The 19,151-nt window shown below is 35.1% G+C and overlaps 1 protein-coding gene across 9 annotated transcripts in view; it reads left to right on the top strand.

Moving 5' to 3' along the window:
* Window positions 1-19,151, top strand: part of KLHL13 (kelch like family member 13) — a 271,741-nt gene that overhangs the window by 194,545 nt on the left and 58,045 nt on the right. For all 9 annotated transcript variants that reach the window (XM_053580327.1, XM_053580330.1, XM_053580328.1 and 6 more), the window contains one exon: window positions 11,315-11,456. In XM_053580327.1, the coding sequence (XP_053436302.1) occupies window positions 11,315-11,456 (142 nt within the window). The remainder of the gene's footprint in view (window positions 1-11,314; window positions 11,457-19,151) is intronic.

The raw sequence follows: 19,151 nt of genomic DNA, 5'->3' as shown, positions 1-19,151 counted from the left end.
TATTGAGTACATAAGATGCATGTTTTTCCTTTCTTTTCATAAAATTTCAGATTAATACAAGGGTACAAATGATTAGATTACATTGTTTGCATTCGTTAGGTCAAGTTCAATTTGTAGTGGAGCCCTTCACCTTGGGGTGTGTTGTGTATACCCATTAGGTGAGAGCTTACCAATCTCCTTCCCTCCTCCCTTTCTTCCTTTCCCTTCCCCCACCTCCTTGAATTTGAATTTGTTTTTCTGTCATGTGGATCTGTAGTTCTTTATCAATTGCAGTGTTTTTCAACCTTTTTTTTTTTTATCTCATGGCACACTTGAACCTATAGTTAAACTTTTGCTGCACAACTAAATTATGTTGAGAAAAAAAGTTAAAAAATATATACTTAACCATGCTTTGGATGTCTTTCAAAAATAAATTAATGCTCTTTAAAAATTTTTGCAGCACACCTAAGATCCTCTCATAAAACACCAGTGTGCTGTGGCACACCAGTTGAAAATCACTGATCTGTTGGTTTCATTTTAGTATTGTGTATATTGGATATTTACAGCTATGCCTTTTTATTTATTGCTAACCAAATAGTGTATAAAAGCCATATCCATTCTTGAGATACTTTACTAAGGAGAATGTTATTCAACTCTATCCAGGTAAATAAAAGATGTAAACTCTGCACATTTCTCCATCTTTTTTATAGCTGAGTAGTACTCCATGGTATACATATGCCACAGTTTAGTAATCCATCTATGTGTTAATGGGCGCTTGGATTGTTTCCACATTTTTGTGATTATGAATTGAGCTGCTATAAGCATCTGAGTGTAAATGTCCTTATGGTAAAATGATATTATTTGGGGGGGGTTATGTTTTTAGCTCCATGTAAACCACTTCACTTGGGAGTGTTGAATTTCTTCATTTGGTATTATGCAATAATATAACATAATAGTCCCTCCTTATCCATACTTTTGCTTTCCAAGGGTTAAGTACTATCAGAAGTTTTGAGCGTCCACTGTGAGTCTTGGAATATATCCCCCATGTATGAAGGAGGATGACTGGTATACAACAGTCTTGCTAGAGAGTAGGTTATAACTGTTTTATCTATGAAAAGAACTAATCTAAAATCCAGACTCTGTTCGTTGTTGCTGATAAATACCATGATTCTGGCACAGACTGAAGCATTTTACCAGTGACCAAAACACTTTAGTTATGGTTCATCAAGTTGTAATTTTATAAAGAAAATAAGGCTATTATTTGTTGTAAGGTAGAAACCACTTTTAATGAGTTATTTGACTTATTTTCACATGCTCTTTATTATAACAGGGTAAACTATTAAAGATGAATTCATGTCTTGAAGCTAATGTATTTGCACTTAAATGATAATGTTTTCATGTGTAGGTTTGATAAAAAGAATTCCTGACTAGCAGACAAGAAAACCTGATTAGGGCTTAGGAGAAATAAAATTAGTGTTAAAGAAATTATCCACATTAACTTGTGATTTGAATTTTTATACTTAAAAGGACTTCACCCTAATCGTAGAGATTTAGCAGTCAGATTTAAATTAAATCTTTTTTCTTCTATTAAAATGTTTAAATAAAATGGCTTTTATACATTATTTGGTTAACAATCAACAAAAAGGCATAGCTATAAATATGCAAAAGCAGTATGTTCTAAAGCTAAACAATTGATAGTTTGTAAATAATTTGGGATTTTTGTTTATTCTATAATCATTAAACATACATTTAAATTATACATTTCAGCAAACTATTTTGTGAATAGTTTGGTGAAATGTGTAATTAGTTAAGGAAGGCTCAGCTAAGAAGCCTGGAGCTCAAAAGTGTAGGATTTGCTTTTTGTTCCACAAGCAATGAGTCATTGAATGATACTTTTGAGCAAGGGAGTGATTTTCTGAGCTATAAATACAATGATGGTATGTAAAAAATCTACAGCATAATGTATACAAAGTTTATAACTAGGCAAAGACTTAAAAGACTAGAGAAAAGTCTAGGGGACTAGTGCTGAGAAGGTTAAGGATAGGCACATTCCAGAGAGAGATTCAGCAGTGCTTGACAGTTGATTGGTCATGGAAGATGGGCAGGAAGCAGGGGACAAAGATTATCCAAATATTTGGATGATAGCAATTGTTGTTTAGAATTCAAAATATTTTGGGTATGGCTGTCTTGAATGTATGACATCAAGATACATTGGAGATTCCTGAAATTTCTGACTGACCAAGCTTCCAGAAATGGGCACTAAGAAATATGTAGTCAAATTCATTTCCATTGAGAATATTTTTGACCTATGAAAAGATTGGATTTTTTTTTTATTAAATCATAGCTGTGTACATTAATGCGATTATGGGGTACCATACACTGGTTTTATAGACCGTTTGACACATTTTCATCACACTGGTTAACGTAGCCTTCCTGGCATTTTCATAGTTATTGTGTTAAGACATTTATATTCTACATTTACTAAGTTTCACATGTACCCTTGTAAGATGCACCACGGGTGTAATCCCACCAATCAGCTTCAAGAAATAGCTCATGTATCTTTTATAACAACTGGGATGGAATTAGAGACCATTCTCCTAAGCAAATTATCACAGGAATGGAAAAACAAACAGAACATGTACTCAGTACTAAATTGGAGGTAGTAGATTAACACTTACATGCTCACAAGACAGAAAATCTCAACAAAATTCAAGTAAGCGGGTGGAGGGAGGAAAGGGTTGGGTAAATTCCACGGCAACATTGCACACGGGTATATTTGCATACTTCCAGGGTGAAGAACACACATACAACTTGGACTTTAACCTTACAAAAGCAAGCTGTGTAACTTAATTATATGTACCACCATCATAATCTGAAATTAAAAAAAAAAAGAAATAGCTCATGGGAGTGGGACGAGTGAGTGGGTAGCATTTTAGTAGCATTTTCCAACTAGCTGGATAAACATAACACTTTGACTCTCATCTACTCTCACCTACTTGGGGACTCTCCTCTCCTGGTGTCCGCTTCTCACCCACACTCTGAGAATCAGAAATTATAATGTGGGGTGTGAAACACTTTAAATGACTTATAGAAGCAAAGAAAGGAATGTGTTTCTCTTTTCATTTATCTCAGATTAAATTGCTACCTTATAATTTATAGATCACTTCTATAAAACACATGTACACACAATCTAAAAATGCTCCAATTATCTTTTTTTAAATTCTCATTTACATGATTAGGAAATTTGGGTGCTTGACGCCTACTGCATCATTTTACCAAAATGATATGGTCTGCCTCTACCATGTAAGTTCTACTCAAGAACATAAAAGCATCTTTAACTCACAGGCCATGAAGTTCCTAAAAAGAAACACTTTATTCCCCAAAGAGGCGAACTCCCCAATGATTTATAATTTGTACCTTTGCCCCATCAAATCACCAGTCTGTGTTCTAATATTATAAATTTTACTAAGGATTTGTAATATTTTAGATAATTAAATATAGTTATGGTACAGAAATAACTTTCTTCAAATAACTCCTCCCTTAGAGTTACTGTACCATGGACAACACTTATAAAAATGTTCTCATAGAGCAATTTTTGTTATTCACAGTAGTGGAGTTGTCTGTGGCTAAATTGTGAAATTGCTTTGTGGTATAGAACATGATCTTAGTTAAAATAGTTTTCTAGGAATGTAGTATAAATGGTGGATCCTAATGGCATTTTAGGATAAAAATTGGGAACTGTTTCTGGAGTTACAGACTGTGTTTAAACTCTTGGAATATGATAATTGAATGTATAGGCAGGCAAATGGGCTATAAGTAACAGTAAAGACCATTTGTACCTCCTAACAGCCTGAGGACATAAGGCCAGCAATGGATATGTTTCTTTATGGGAATCATAGCATAAGGAGGATAACTTAAAGCCTTATAACAAAGTATTGTGGTAAAAAAAAATGCTTCATGGTGAGGCAAATATACAGAAAAAGGAAAATAATATTATTATGAAAAATGATACTTAAATTAGACTCTTTGCTTCTAATATGCTCAATATCTGAAATGAGCTTGAGAGAACTACCTTAAGAGTTGAGAACCTACCTTCTGCTTTTTGTTGGCATTATCCCCCTTTATCTTAAAAATATTGGCTGTAGTATTAAAAACATATGATTGATTTGATATTGAATTTTTTTCACATTCATTTAAATAATTAGAAATGCTTCTAGGTCATTGCAAAATCACAGCTGAGATTCACTCTATTTTTTATGGGCTTTGAATAATACATAGAGTCATGGGACTCTTAAGGCTGCCAATTACCTGCCATTCCACATACCATGTGGAATGTGATGGTTATTATTTTGTAAGTCTTACTCTTTTGTTTTTCATGTCTCCTTTAAAAAATAAATAAACATCCCCTTAAGACCTGGTCATGAATTATTGACTTTGTGAAGTTGAACATAACGGGAAATTCAGAAAAGGCTGGCATTTTTACCACTTGATTAATGATTCTTCTGTTCCCAAATAGATTTGTCTCAGTGATTTCTAATTAGTTTTGAGTTTGTGGAATCTTTCTTTATAATAAACTCTAAGATTGGGTGACTTGGATGTTTGAATATTTAATAAACTGAAATTTTAGGCAGGTGAAACCCAATTCTTTCATAACATGCTTTTTGATTTAAATGCACCATAGCACAATAGTCATTTCAAAGTTGGTGAGCTACAGATAATGGGAGTAAGATGACACCTCAGTTAACAAATTCCCTGGAAGCAAAGCTCATTTAAAAAAAGTTGGCTTAAGGTGTTGAGGGGTTGGGCTCCCACTGCAGTTTCTTTATTTTGGGATTGAAGAAGGGAAAGGCAAGCTCACTGCCACTGGTATAGAGACTTCTCACTGGGCAGACGTGGAGCTAGCTGTAGGAAAAAGCATCCTTCCAGAAGGCTTATGCTTGACCAGAGGATTGTAGTTATTTCCTCTGTGCACTGAGAAGGGGACTGTTGACAATGATGGGAGCACTTGCTATTTCTTCACATCCATTTCTACATATGTGTTTTCCATCTCCCTATCACCACTACCAAGTGTATACTCTCTCAGGGTATCTCGATTCTTAAAGGGAAGGGAGCTTTGACTTTGCTTTTTTGAGTGATAGCTATGAAATTAACATTTAGAAATACATTCCTTTTCTAATTTTTAAAATTATTTCATTAGAAAGAAAGAGTTCACTTATCCTTTCATTTCCCATTGGTTTTCAGATAAATTTAAAGCATGCATACTGCATTGAATTCTAAAGAAAATTCTTTTCCACACTTCTCAAACAAAAATTGGATGATATCCCCCATGTTTGAGTGTACACAAATGCACGCACATGTACACATTCACCTTCCATTACAAAAAAGAAGGAAAATGTTTTGTCAAAATCAGAAACAAAATTTCCAACTCATGAAGTAAATTAATGTCTGTAATGTAAGTGTGGCATTTTTATTAATGGAATAAAACAAATTAAAACTTCAACTATCAAAAGATTTGTCTCCCCAACTAAAATGTCATTTATAGTATCATTACACAAGAAAATTATAAATATAATAGAAACTTCTCTTAAGAAGTCATAAATTAATTGTTGTTTTAAAAGCTGTGGAGAATATATCTCTTTAATGAGGTATTTGTCTGAATGTCTGAAAGGATGTAAGAAAGATAAACTTTTGGTTAGTTTTTTGTAGTTTTTGGAATGACATAAATATAAGTAAATTATAGTCTATTTGAAATGATTTCACTAATGAAAATCTTTACTTTTAGATGAGATTTTATAAAATACTTCTACCTTTTGAAGACTTTATTTATTTTTTTTGCTGCAAAAATATACATCCAAAAAAGAGAAGAAAATCAAGGTGATAGGGTCATACTGTAAAAGGATTTTCCTGAGAAACTATTACACATACTTATATACATATGTCTGTCACCTTTAAAATAGAATCACATTAATAAATAGCTGATGTCTGTTTTAACATAGGAATAAGATCATTTACTGAGCACCTGCTGTGTACTAGGCATTGTGCCAGGCACATTCTAGTATCCTACTTAATCCTCAAAACAATCCCATCTTAAAGACAAGAAACTGAAGCTCAGAGAGTTCAGGACTCACTACAAGTCTGGTAACTTTCATAAAACAATTCAGTTATTCTTTTATTTCTACATTAGAAAATACACTGGATTCTTACATGCCCTATCTATCTACCATCCATTCATCCACACCTTCATCCATCTATCTACCTACCAGCCTATCTACTCATCTAGATATCTTGTTTTAAACAATGTATTATAAGAAATGTGAAGAATGAGAAATAATGTATAAAGCAAGCTTCCAAAATAGAAAACATTTTTGTTTAAGATGCATGAGACAAGATGTAGTTTAGTATATGGATTTTAAAAGGTAGAAGGGGATTAAAGTCTTGAAATATGGTAAGTAGAGGAAGAAAATATTGATTTTAAAGTTTTTCAAGGACAGGATTGGGATATTCAGTGCTAATACTTTTAGTTTTGGCTAATTAACTTTCATCCTGTTATTGTTATCTAATGGAGTATCATTTGTCATTCCATTTGTCTAGCCCAATTCCCTCATCAGTATCATAGAGCTATATCTGTGATTGTGATAGCTGGCATTGGAATTCAGAATATGTTCTTTCTAAATGCTGTTAGCAGTAATGTATTATTCCCCTTAAATATGAACTAGTTATAGTCTCAGAGGTGCTACCTTCCTATCCGTTATGTGTTTGGAGAATGGCATGAATAATTTTTTTGCATTGGTATTGTTTTTATGAAAATAGAGTAGTTAAAGTGGGTAAATTTTAAATTGAATTAATTAAACTAGAAAATTTCTTGTCTATACCAGAATGTATTTTCCTTGTATTTGTAAACTAATCACTGTAACGCAATTTGCTTTATGGCTTTTATTGTCTATTATTTTTATTTTTCAGGCTTGGTATAAATGGGAACAATGTGGGCTCTGGATTCAGATGTGGGTTCAGACAGTGCCTCTATCTTTAACCTAATGCTCATCAAAAAAAAAAATAATAATAATTGCTTTTGTGAAGCAAGCACAGTTAATTTATGCATGCACACTTTGTGAAAGATTGCTTTTGTACTCTGTAGTTACTCATTGTTTCAAAAATAAGATGTGTCCAGTGCTGATGGGATAGGTGGGGGCGGTGTGGCAACAATATGCAGACCATAATGTTGTAGGAAAAAGAGAGATTTCATTTTTAGAAAGAAAATTGGTGAACATAGTCTTTCCCACAAATAATTTTATAGTGTTAACGAAATGGGAATATTTGGACAGGATTTGCCAGATTTTAATTTAGCATGTAAAGTGAAATCTAGTTAATAACTGTTATAAGCAAAATTAAGAAATTAACATTTTTACATGAGCTTCTGTAAAACAAAAGCTTTGCTGAATAATTGTCTTATAAGCTTCAAAGCCATTATCTACTTCTCTACTGCTAACATTTGATTTTTCAAATTGATGGGCCTGAGAAGAGTAAAGGTATTCTATTAGGTAGCCTTGGAAGAGTTCATGGTAGCTAATAATCTTACTGTGTTTTGTACTGCTAGCATTTCATGGAGTCAGTGCTAAGACTGAAAAATTATTTAAGACATGAATTGCTTGAGAAAAAATTTCACGGGGAGGCCAATCCTTCTATATTAGGGCTTCTCAACTTTGACACTTTTGACATTTTTGCCCGAGAACATCTTTGACGTAGAGAACTGTTCTGTGTGTTGAAGGAGTTTAACAGCATCTCAAGAAATGACAGTGATTGTCTCTCTCCACCCCAGCTGAGACAATGAAAATGTTTCTAGACATTGCTAAAGGTGGGAATGGGGAGTGTGGCAAAATGCTTCCTGCTTCCCCTCCACCATTGATAAACACTAGTATGTATATTGCTTTTAACTATAGAACAAGAGAAAAAATAAGATTTACAAAATGTTATTTGTTCTTGGAATTACTCAGATAATCATTCCTTGAAGCATAGTTTGATATAATTGTGAACTGGGTTCACAGAGAGGTGTCACCTCCTTGCAATGTTGAAAAAGAATGCCCTTTACATCCAGTCAATAAACCTAATGAAAAGGAGATAGAGCAGAATATTGAATCTGTTAAGAAGGTTGACATGCACTATAGGTGTGGTCCCACCAATTACCCTCCCTCCATCTTATAAGGGTACATGTGAAACTTACTAAATGTATAATATAAATGTTTTAACACAATAACTAAAAGAAAGCCAGAAAGGCTATGTTAACCAGTGTGATGAAAACATTTCAAAGTATATATAAAACCAGTGCATGGTACCCCATGATTGCATTAATGTACACAGCTATGATTTAATAAAGAAAAAAAAGAAAGAAAAAAAGAAAGAAAAAAAAAAGAAGGTTGACATGGCATGTAATATTACCATGGCACAAATAGTAGGGCATGTTGTGAATGTTAGAAAGTCAAAAGATACTGATAAAAAGTCATGAAGAAGATGATGAAGAAAAGCATTCATTTTAGTGAACACTTCTTCGGCTTTGGAATTAATTAATTAGAAAGGCAGACATATTATATTGCCAGGAAAGGGCTGTATTTTCACATTATGCATTTCGTTGTTGAGAACAAGAGATGAATGACAAGTAAACAAGTTGTAGTTTATTCAAAAAAGCAATTTCCAGGCTATGTCATAGTGGCAGTGTGGTTTCAATTTTGCCTCTGTCCCTTTTCATGTCTGTTGTTTTATAAAAATGATAATTGATGGTTATTTAAGCACTGAATGATAAAAAAAAAGTCTTTGTAATGATTCTCAGAAAGGAGATTCTGTATTCATTCAAAGAACATATATTAAGCCTCTCATGCCAGAATCTATGTAGGGAATACAGGAACTAATAAAACAGTCTGCTTGATTATCCTATTAAAATAATGCAGATGAATAGAAATTTTCTGGTTAGAGATACCAATCACTGTCAATCTATTTCTCACTTTCCTAATTGATTCTATAATTTTGAATGTTCACAAGAGTTGTTTAAAGGTGTGCATGTGCTATATTTCATATATATAATTTAAATCTTTTAAAGCTATTTCTGAAACTCTAATGGAAAGCTATATCCATTTTATTTTATGCTTGTTAAAATCTTATTTAACTTATTCTCTTCATTATTAAATATCCATGAGAGTTGAATAAAACATGGTTACATATTATTAATGCATTTTGGTTATACTATGGCTCTAATATCATTAAAAAGAATTGATGTCACTCTCAAGGCCAGAATTTTGCTAATTATTGCAGGATTTAAAACCATTTGGTTGGTGTCAGAATTCCAAGCAGGATCTTTATTAAAAGTATGGTATAGTCTTAAAACTTTTCTTCTCGTTAAAACTGATCAGCTTAGGTTATAGGTAAAATAGGAAAAAGGTGAATATTTATGATATTGGATAGATCAGTTAGAAAAGCAAATAATTCAAAATTTAGGAAACTACAGGTAAATAGGAAAAACAAAGAGCTCTAGCACTTGAAAATCTATTTTCCTCCTTTTTTCCCAATGTCCATTTTTAGCAATCTGTGTCATGATTGCACAAACCAATTCAGAGCCCTAGGCTCTTAGGCAGGTGATGCAAAGATGATTTTAGCAGTGTATACCTATGGAGAAACAGAAGGCCTTTTCTAGGCAATAGCAAGAGTTTGTTCTGTCATGGCCCATTTTTAGTGTAACCTCACTGAGGGATTTTAACTATAAAATATACTGTCATATTCTCCATGCAACAAGCGATCCACTGAGTGCATATTCTCCAAACCTTTTATTGTGGCTCCTGAAAAAAATATTTTTGCAAAATATATGGGGATAACTTGTATTTTTTTTAGTATTTATGTCTTTGAAAAGATGAAAATGCCACTAAACAATGCCAAATTGATAAGTGAGTTATACTGCTAGAAAAATAAATTATTTCATGTGTAAAATTTTGTTTAGTTGGGGATGAATGAAGTTATTACTAACAACATAAGAGGAAGTAAAGTATTAATATATAACAGTTTAAATCTTTGACTTTTATTAATGGGGGCTTTGGAGTCGGATTCAAACTAGACCTAGATTTAAACCCTGACCCAGCAACTTTAATAATGATGTGACCCCAGGTAAGTGATTTTTAACACATCTTTTTTATTATTATTATTATTAAATCATAGTTGTGTACATTAATGCAATCATGGGGCACCATACACTGGTTTTATAGACTGACACATTTTCATCACACTGGTTAACATAACCTTCCTGGCATTTTCTTAGTTATTGTGTTAAGACATTTACATTCTACATTTACTAAGTTTCTCATATACCCTTGTAAAATGCACTGCAGGTGTAATCCCACCGATCACCCTCCCTCCGCCCCCCTCTCCCCTCCCTCCTCTCCTTTTCCCCCTTCCCCCATTCTTAGGTTATAACTGGGTTATAGCTTTCATGTGAAAGCCATAAATTAGTTTCATAGTAGGGCTGAGTACATTGGATACTTTTTCTTCCATTCTTGAGATACTTTACTAAGAAGAATGTGTTTCAGCTCCATCCATGTAAACATGAAAGAGGTAAAGTCTCCATCTTTCTTTAAGGCTGCATAATAGTCCATGGTGTACATATACCACAACTTATTAATCCATTCGTGGATCGATGGGCACTTGGGCTTTTCCCATGACTTAGCAATTATGAATTGGGCTGCAATAAATATTCTGGTACAAATATCTTTGTTATGATGTGATTTTTGGTTTAGTGGCACAAATGGTTAGCGCTCGTGGTACTGACAGATTTTTAACACATCTTTAGTTTGTTATCCCTACCCTTAACAAAAAGGAGATAATAATAGTTGCTATTGGACTGAATTGTTTTAAAAATTATATGAGCTAAATAAAATTATTGGCAAGTACTTGATACATACATATATAGTGACTATTTAATAAATGGTAGCTATTTTTTTTCTAAAGTTAGGTGTTCTAAATTAATTTTAACTGCAGAGAATGCAATTTGATGGCATTGCTACCTAAACAGTAAAATACCAAAAGCAGTTACTATAGACCTAAAAGATCTTTGTGATTATATTTTTGAACCAACTTTTAAGTTGATTTCTCAGTTCTCCTTTATGTTTTCTGTCCTTGGAAAGCATTACAAGTATTTATTTCTTCTATGATAGAGAATGGTCTGAGCTAAGATATGGTGAAACAAAATGCAGTATATTCCATACTTGGATAATTGGTAATATTATTTATTTTTCTAATTAATACTATTGTAAATTATGCAAGTTTTAATTTGTGTTTATTTTTATTTTTAAAAAAATTTCAGATCTCTCGTTGAAGAGGAAGACCAACACATGAAATTATCCCTTGGAAGCAGCGAAATGGGCCTCTCATCCCATTTGCAGTCTTCCAAGGCAGGAACTACACGCATCTTCACCAGCAATACCCACAGTTCTGTGGTGTTACAGGTAATTTAAGCTCTCCCTTTGGTAGTATTTACACAGATTAAAAAAACCAACATGGATTTTGTAGTGTGTAATGTCAATAGTGCACATGTAGGGACAGGACATATGTGATAACTCTATTTTCCACTCAGTTTTGCTATGAACCTAAAACTTTTCTAAAAAAGGTTTACCTTTTTAAAAGGTTTTTTAAAAAGACAAAAACCCATGAGGAAGAAATTTTAATGGAGGAACACATACCTTCCTGATGTTAAAAAAAGCCTGATTTTATTCTCATTTTTGTTTGTATTAAAGGATATTTTGCTACCACATCCCTTTCTTAAAAAGTACCATATCTGACAACATTGACATTTCATTCAATAGCAGCCAAAGTAAGTATCACAAGGTTCCTACGTTAAATTTTCTAGATCCTTATTCATAACCTATTTGACTATCATATGGTCATAGTTTGAAAGATCATATTTATTTCTTCTCTTAACTCACATTGACAATAGTAGGTGTGAGAGTAGAGGTCAGGACTGCTCGATGCAAACACCACTAATAGATGTTGGAAGTAATAACTAAAGTCAAAGCAGGGGACAGAAATACAGCAGAAAGTCAAAAAGAATACAAAAGACAGCAATCTGTAGCTGTTTAACCAGGGAATAGCAGTATAAGCACTTCTGACCTCTGTGGACATTTTCAGACTTCTTTGGGCATTGCTGAATTAGAAAAACATACTGGATTCCCATAAATGTCTTCTGGATATGGTTAAATTATATCTCTGCTTAGTGAGATAATGAAAAACTATCTTTTAAAATGGATATGAAAAAGAAATCTTCCCAGATGGATTGCATTCGTACACCAGGTCAAAAGCTGTTACAGTAAAGTATGTAGTACTTGGTATGATGAGAGACGAGACTTATGTACTTGCTGTGTGGACTCTGTGTTTAATGTAATTTCTCTGAATTTCATTTTCCTTATCTCCAAAATGTGACTCTTGACTAGGAGAACTCTAATTCCCTTCTAGTTCTGACCTCAGAGCTCAGTAAAATCTCATTTTCCCATTATTTCAGTCTCTAATTGGAGCTGGATTCTAAGGTTTGTTGTTCTATGGATGTCACCAACAGAAATGTGAGAGTTGGGAACAAAAGAGCTTTCCATTTCTTGGCATCTTAAGGCTGTGTAAAAGCTTAAATTGTTGGTTTTTGAGGTCATAAGAAGTGAGAATAAAAGATGAGCCAGACTGGAAAAGCATGAGAGGTAAAAGGTTTTTTTTGTATATTAAGATGCTCTCTGCAAGAAAACATTTTTAAAAATGTAAAAATGTCTGAAAAGGGAGGGGAAAGATGGCAGCTGAGTAACAGCTTCTTTGCAACTGGGTGTGGTGAGATTGAGGAGAGAAGACTCCAAGCATCTCTGGCTTGTGGGTTCTGCCTAAAAACATCCCTTTGGGGATGCAGGGAGACAGTGAAAGACTTCTGGACTCCAGGAGGAGGACAAAAGCAGTGGAGAAGTGGCAAGTGGTTGTGTTTGGTCTGAGGCCATGGCTGCTGCAGCTGTAACTACAACAGCAGTGAGATTGCAAAGAGGGAAGGTCTTCCCTGAGGGTTATTTTGTTTTTTTGGACTTGGGCACTTGGTTGAACTACCTTGGGAGAACTTGGGCGAGAGTGCAGATGACTTTAAGTGTTGTCTAGGGCCCTGAACTGAGCTGCTGAGCCAGTTTGGCTCTGGGCTGTGTGCACAGCCATTATGGGAGAATTGCCCCTGCAGGCTCTGCCTTCAGGGTCGCAGAGCAAGGCTCAGGTTGGGAGACCTTGGGCAAGTGATCTAGTGACTGAGCAGTGCCAAAGGCTGTGTCTGATGATGGGGAAGAGTGGACCTTTCAGTGTTTGGCAGTAGGAGGGCTGCCTTGCATTCACAGCCCTCAGGGGCATACAGTGAGACCAGTTTTGGCACACTGCATAAGTGGGCAGCCACTTCAGGAGAGATCCCAGAGATAAGTGCTTTTTTGGGAAGCTTCTGCTTAGCCAAGGTTAACAATTTAAAGTGTCTTTTAAGCAGGCTGAGGAGAAATTTAGGCTCTCAATCCTGCGGGGCTTGAGAAATCAGTAGAAGCCTCCAGTCTTCATCTCATACAGCTGTATCAGCATTGTGATTAACATCTCATACCCCCAAAGATCACCTGTTGCCCAGACAATATTCAGCAAGATATATACACTGCTTTGTTTTTGTTTTGTTTTTTATTTCAACATTTTCCCTCTAGATTTTTCTTTTCTTTCTTCATTTTTCTAGTTTAAATATAATTTTCCATTGTTGCCTTTGTTAATAATAAGAACTTTGTTTTTGCTAGTGTTTCTGCCCTCATTATTTGTTTTTTTTCCCCAATTTTATCCCCTAAGGTTTTCTGTTTGTTTGGTTTGGTTTGATTTATAGTATTCTTGGCTTTCCTCTCTATTTGGTGGAGGTGGGGTACTGTGTATGCTCAGGCTGGCAAAGAGCAGCAGACCTCAAGGGAACCACCCAACCCACCACCCCCAGAGGCTTGGAGTTTTTAAGGTTGGCTCAAAGTAACCTACTGTATACCTTTCTTACTCCTGTCTCTCCTTCTGTGCCTCTCTTCTTTTTATCAATTTTCCCTTTTACTTACCCCCCTCCTTTCTCATTTTTCTTTTTTGAAAAATATTTTTTCCCTTCTTGCTCTTCAATCTTCTCATCCGTTTAGTCCTGTACCAAAAGGACTCATCAGAACCTGAGGCCAGAGGCATAGTAACTTAAACAGCAAGAGGAAGTGAAAGGAAAATTAGGGCGAGGAAACAGATAAAAGAAAACACTCATGAGGAAGAATCAGCAGAAAAATTCTGGCAACATGAAAATTAATCCCCCCAGGGGACCATGAGGTAGCTACTGTAGAGGATCCACCTATAAAAACATTTTAGAAATGACAAAGGAGAATTTAAAATACAGATGATGAAAACAATGAAGGAAATTGCTGAGAAAGTGGAAAATAACCAAAAAACAATGAAGGAAATTGCTTAGAAAGTGGAAAATAACCAAAAGAAAATCCAAAAACAGAATCAAATGAGAGATGAATGATATGAATAATATAGAAAAGATATAGCAGAGCTGAAGGAACTGCAACAGTCAATTAGAGAACTCAAAGATGCAATAGAAAGTATCAACAACAGATTAGACCTTGCAGAAGAAAGAATCTCAGAGGTAGAGGGCAAAGCTCTTTAGATAACTCAGATACTTAAAGAGGAAGAAAAAAAGAGAGAAAAAGCAGAATGTTCACTGAAAGAATTGTGGGACTTTATGAAGTGTTCAAACATACGAGTTATTAGGTATCCAAGAAGGGGAAGAAGAATACCCTAGAGGAATGGAAGCCATACTAGAGCATATTATAAATGAAAATTTCCCAAATATCACCAAAGATTCTGACACACTCCTTTCAGAGGAACATTGGACCCTGGGTCACCTAAATTCAAATAGAGCTTATCCAAGACACATTGTGATGAACTTGTGATTTTGCAAGCTTCCAGGAGTAAGTGCCAATTGACCTATAGGGGCAAATCCATCCGGGTGACTGCAGACTTCTCAAATGATACTTTTCAAGTCAGAAGCCAATGGTTATCTACCTTTAATCTTCTTATGCAAAACAATTTCTAGTCCAGAATTCAATATCCCGCTAGGCTAAGCTTTAAAATTGACAGAGAAATCAATTTTTTTTACTGATTTGTAAACATTGAAGAAATTTGCCACAAGACCAGCTGTACAGGAAATACTTCAACCTGTTCTTTCACACTGACCATCACAATGGACCACCAGCAAAGTAAGCATCCAGAAATTAAAGGATAGAACCTACCTTCCACAATGATGCAAAAGATAAAACTAAGCAATGGACTTTCACAAAATAAGATGAATAGAATGCTACCACGCTTATCATTTATTTCAATAAATGGTAATGGCTTGAATTCCACACTGAAGTGGCATGGACTAAGTGATTTAATTAAAAAAACACAAGCCATCCATTTACTGTCTGTAGGAAATGTACCTAGCTTCAAAAGATAAATTAAAACTCAGAGTTAAGGGTTGGAAGACAATTTTTCAGGCAAACGGAATTCAGAAGAAAAGACGGGTTGTAATCTTATTTTCAGATGCATGTGGATTTAAAGCAACTAAAGTCAAAAAAGACAAAGATGGTCACTTCATATTGGTCAAGGGAAAAATACAACAAGAAATTTCAATTCTAAATATTTATGCACCCAACTTAAATGCTTCCAGATTCTGGAAACAGACCTTACTCAGTCTGAGCAATATGATATCCTATAATGCCATAGTAACAGGGGACTTTAACACTCCTCTTACAGAGCTAGACAGATCCTCTAAATAGAAATTAAACAAAGATATAAGGGACTTAAATGAGACCCTAGAACAACTGTGCTTGATAGACGTATATAGAACACTCCAACACAAAGCTAAAGAATATATATTCTTCTCATTGGCCCATGGAACATTCTCTAAAATTGATCATATCCTAAGACGCAAAACAAACTTCAACAGAATCAAAAGAATTAAAATTTTACTTTGTATCTTCTCAGACCACAAGGCCTTAAAGTGGAACTCAACTCCAACAAAAACATTCAACCCTGCACAAAGGTATGGAAATTAAACAACCTTATGCTGAATGAGAGTTGGGTGCAGGAAGAAATAAAAGAGGAAATCATTAACTTCCTTGAGCATAACAACAATAAAGACACAAGCTACCAAAACCTGTGGGATACAGCAAAAGCAGTCCTGAGAGGAAAATTTATTGCTTTAGATGCCTACATCCGAAAAACATAAAGAGAACACATTAACAAACTCACAAGCCATCTTATGGAATTGGAAAAAAGAAGAACAATCTAAGCCTAAACCCAGCAGAAGAAAAGAAATATCCAAAATTAAATCAGAAATTAATGAAATTGAAAACAAAAGAATCATTCAGAAAATTAATGAAACAAGGAGTTGTTTTTTGAAAAAAAAAAATAGATAAACCATTGTCCATACTAACTAGAAATAGAAAAGTAAAATCTCTAGTAACCACAATCAGAAATGATAAAAGGGAAATAACAACTGATGCCACAGTGATACAAGAAATTATCTCTGAATAGTCCAGGAAACTCTATGCCCAGAAATTTGACAATGTGAAGGAAATGGATCAATATTTGGAATCACACCCTCTCCCTAGACTTAGCCTAGATGAAATAGATCTCCTGAACAGACTAATTTCAAGCACTGAGATCAAAGAAGCAATAAAAAACCTCCCAACCAAAAAAAAAAAAAATGCCCTGGTCCAGATGGCTTCACATTAGAATTCTATCAAATCTTGAAAGAAGAGTGTATTACCATGCTGCAGAAATTATTCCAAAAAATTGAGGAGGAAAGAATCTTCCCCCAACACGTTCTACGAAGCAAACATCACCCTGATACCAAAACCAGGAAAAGACCCAACTGAAAAGGAGAATTTCAGACCAATTTCACTAATGAATATAGATGCAAATGTTCTCAACAAAATCCTAGCCAATAGATTACAGCTTCTCATTAAAATCTCATACACAGGGGAGGAGTCAAGATGGCTGACTGAAGCCAGCTTGCCACAGAGGCTCCCATCCAGAAGGAGAGTTAAAGGACACAAATTTAGCAAGTAACCTGGTGGACTTGAGCTGCACTAAGAGAGAAGGTTGAAGAATGGACGTCAACCCTGCTGAGGAGAGTGGTGAACACAAGGATACAAACAAAAGCTGAGACTTCAATCCAGAGTATCTGTTTCACTAGGGTGGAACAGACACTAGCTGAAAACAGACAGAACCACTTAGCCCCACCACACCAGACAGGGGCCCAGTTTCTCAGGCCTCAACACTGTACAGGCCCTCGACAAAGCCCCAGGGGAAAAAATCAAAGGGAACAAAACAACCATGGGGGTGGAATCAGTGGAAAAACTCTGGTAACATGAATAACCAGACTAGATCAACCCCCCCCCAAGGAAAGATATGGCAGATGTAATTGAAGATACCATTCATAAACAACTGGCTGAGATGTCAGAAATCGAATTCAGAATTTGGATTGCAGACAAGATTAACAAAGTGGAATTAGGAATTCGAGGAGAAAATCTAAAGTTGTCTCAAAAATTTAAGGAATTTAAAGACAAAACCACTAAAGACTTAGACACACTGAAGCAAGAATTTGCAGCCCTCAAAGATATGAAAACACAGTAGAATCCCTCAGCAACAGAATGGAGCAAGCAGAAGAAAGGATTTCTGACATTGAAGATAAAGACTTTGAATGCTCCCAAACTCTCAAAGAGGAAGAGAAATGGAGAGCAAAAACGGATCATTCTCTCTGAGAGCTCTGGGATAATTCGAAGAAGGCGAATATCCGAATCATTGGAGTTCCAGAAACAGATGAAGTGGCCTTGCTGGGCACAGAGGCCCTTCTGCATGAAATTATGAAAGAGAATTTTCCAGACATGCCTAGAGATTCTGAAATTCAGATAGCCGACAGCTTCAGAACCCCAGCACGACTCAACCCCAATAAGACATCCCCCAGGCATATCATAATTAACTTCACTAAAGTTACTATAAGGAGAATATTCTCAAAGCTGCCAGGAGAAAGAAAACCATTACCTTCAAAGGGAAGAATATTAGAATGACTGCAGATCTCTCTGCTGAAACTTTTCAAGCCAGAAGAGGGTGGTCACCGACTTTTAATCTCCTAAAGCAAAATAACTTTCAACTCTGGATCTTGTATCCAGCTAAACTGAGTTTCATTTATGATGGAGAAATTAAATAGTTTAATGACATTCATATGTTGAAGAAATTTGCCTTAACCAAACCAGCTCTTCAGGATATTTTCAGACCTATCCTCCATAATGACCAACTCAATCCCATACCACAAAAGTAAACTCACTCAGAAACTATGGATCAAACTCCAAATTCCACACTGGTGAAAGGATTAAAAATGCCCACTGGACTTTTGAAAAACTCAATACCCAAAACTTCATCAATATTCTCCATTAATGTGAACGGATTAAACTGTCCTCTAAAGAGGTATAGGCTAGCTGACTGTATACAAAAACTCAGGCCGGATATTTGTTGCATACAAGAGTCACATTTTAACTTAAAAGACAAATACAGACTCAGGGTGAAAGGATGGTCATCCATATTTCAGGCAAATGGTAATCAGAAAAAAGTAGGTGTTGCAATTTTATTTGCGGATACAATAGGCTTAAAACCAACAAAAGTAAGGAAGGACAAGAATGGTCACTTCGTATTTGTTAAGGGTAATACTCAATATGATGAGATCTCTATTAATATCTATGCACCCAACCAGAATGCACCTCAATTTATAAGAGAAACTCTAACAGACATGAGCAACTTGATTTCCTCCAGCTCCATAATAGTCGGAGATTTCAACACTCCTTTGGCAGTGTTGGATCGATCCTCCAACAAGAAGCTGAGCAAAGAAATCTTAGATTTAAACCTAATCATCCAACATTTGGATTTAGCAGACATCTACAGAACATTTCATCCCAACAAAACTGAATATATATACTTCTCATCAGCCCATGGAATCAATTACATCTTAGGTCGATCACATCTTAGGTCACAAGGCTAACCTCAGTAGATTTAAAGGAATAGAAATTATTCCATGCATCTTCTCGGACCACCATGGAATAAAA

Source organism: Nycticebus coucang, chromosome X (genome assembly GCF_027406575.1).
Source record: "Nycticebus coucang isolate mNycCou1 chromosome X, mNycCou1.pri, whole genome shotgun sequence".
In the NCBI taxonomy this organism is placed as follows: Eukaryota; Metazoa; Chordata; class Mammalia; order Primates; family Lorisidae; genus Nycticebus; species Nycticebus coucang.
This window is presented reverse-complemented; position numbering and strand designations above follow the sequence as displayed.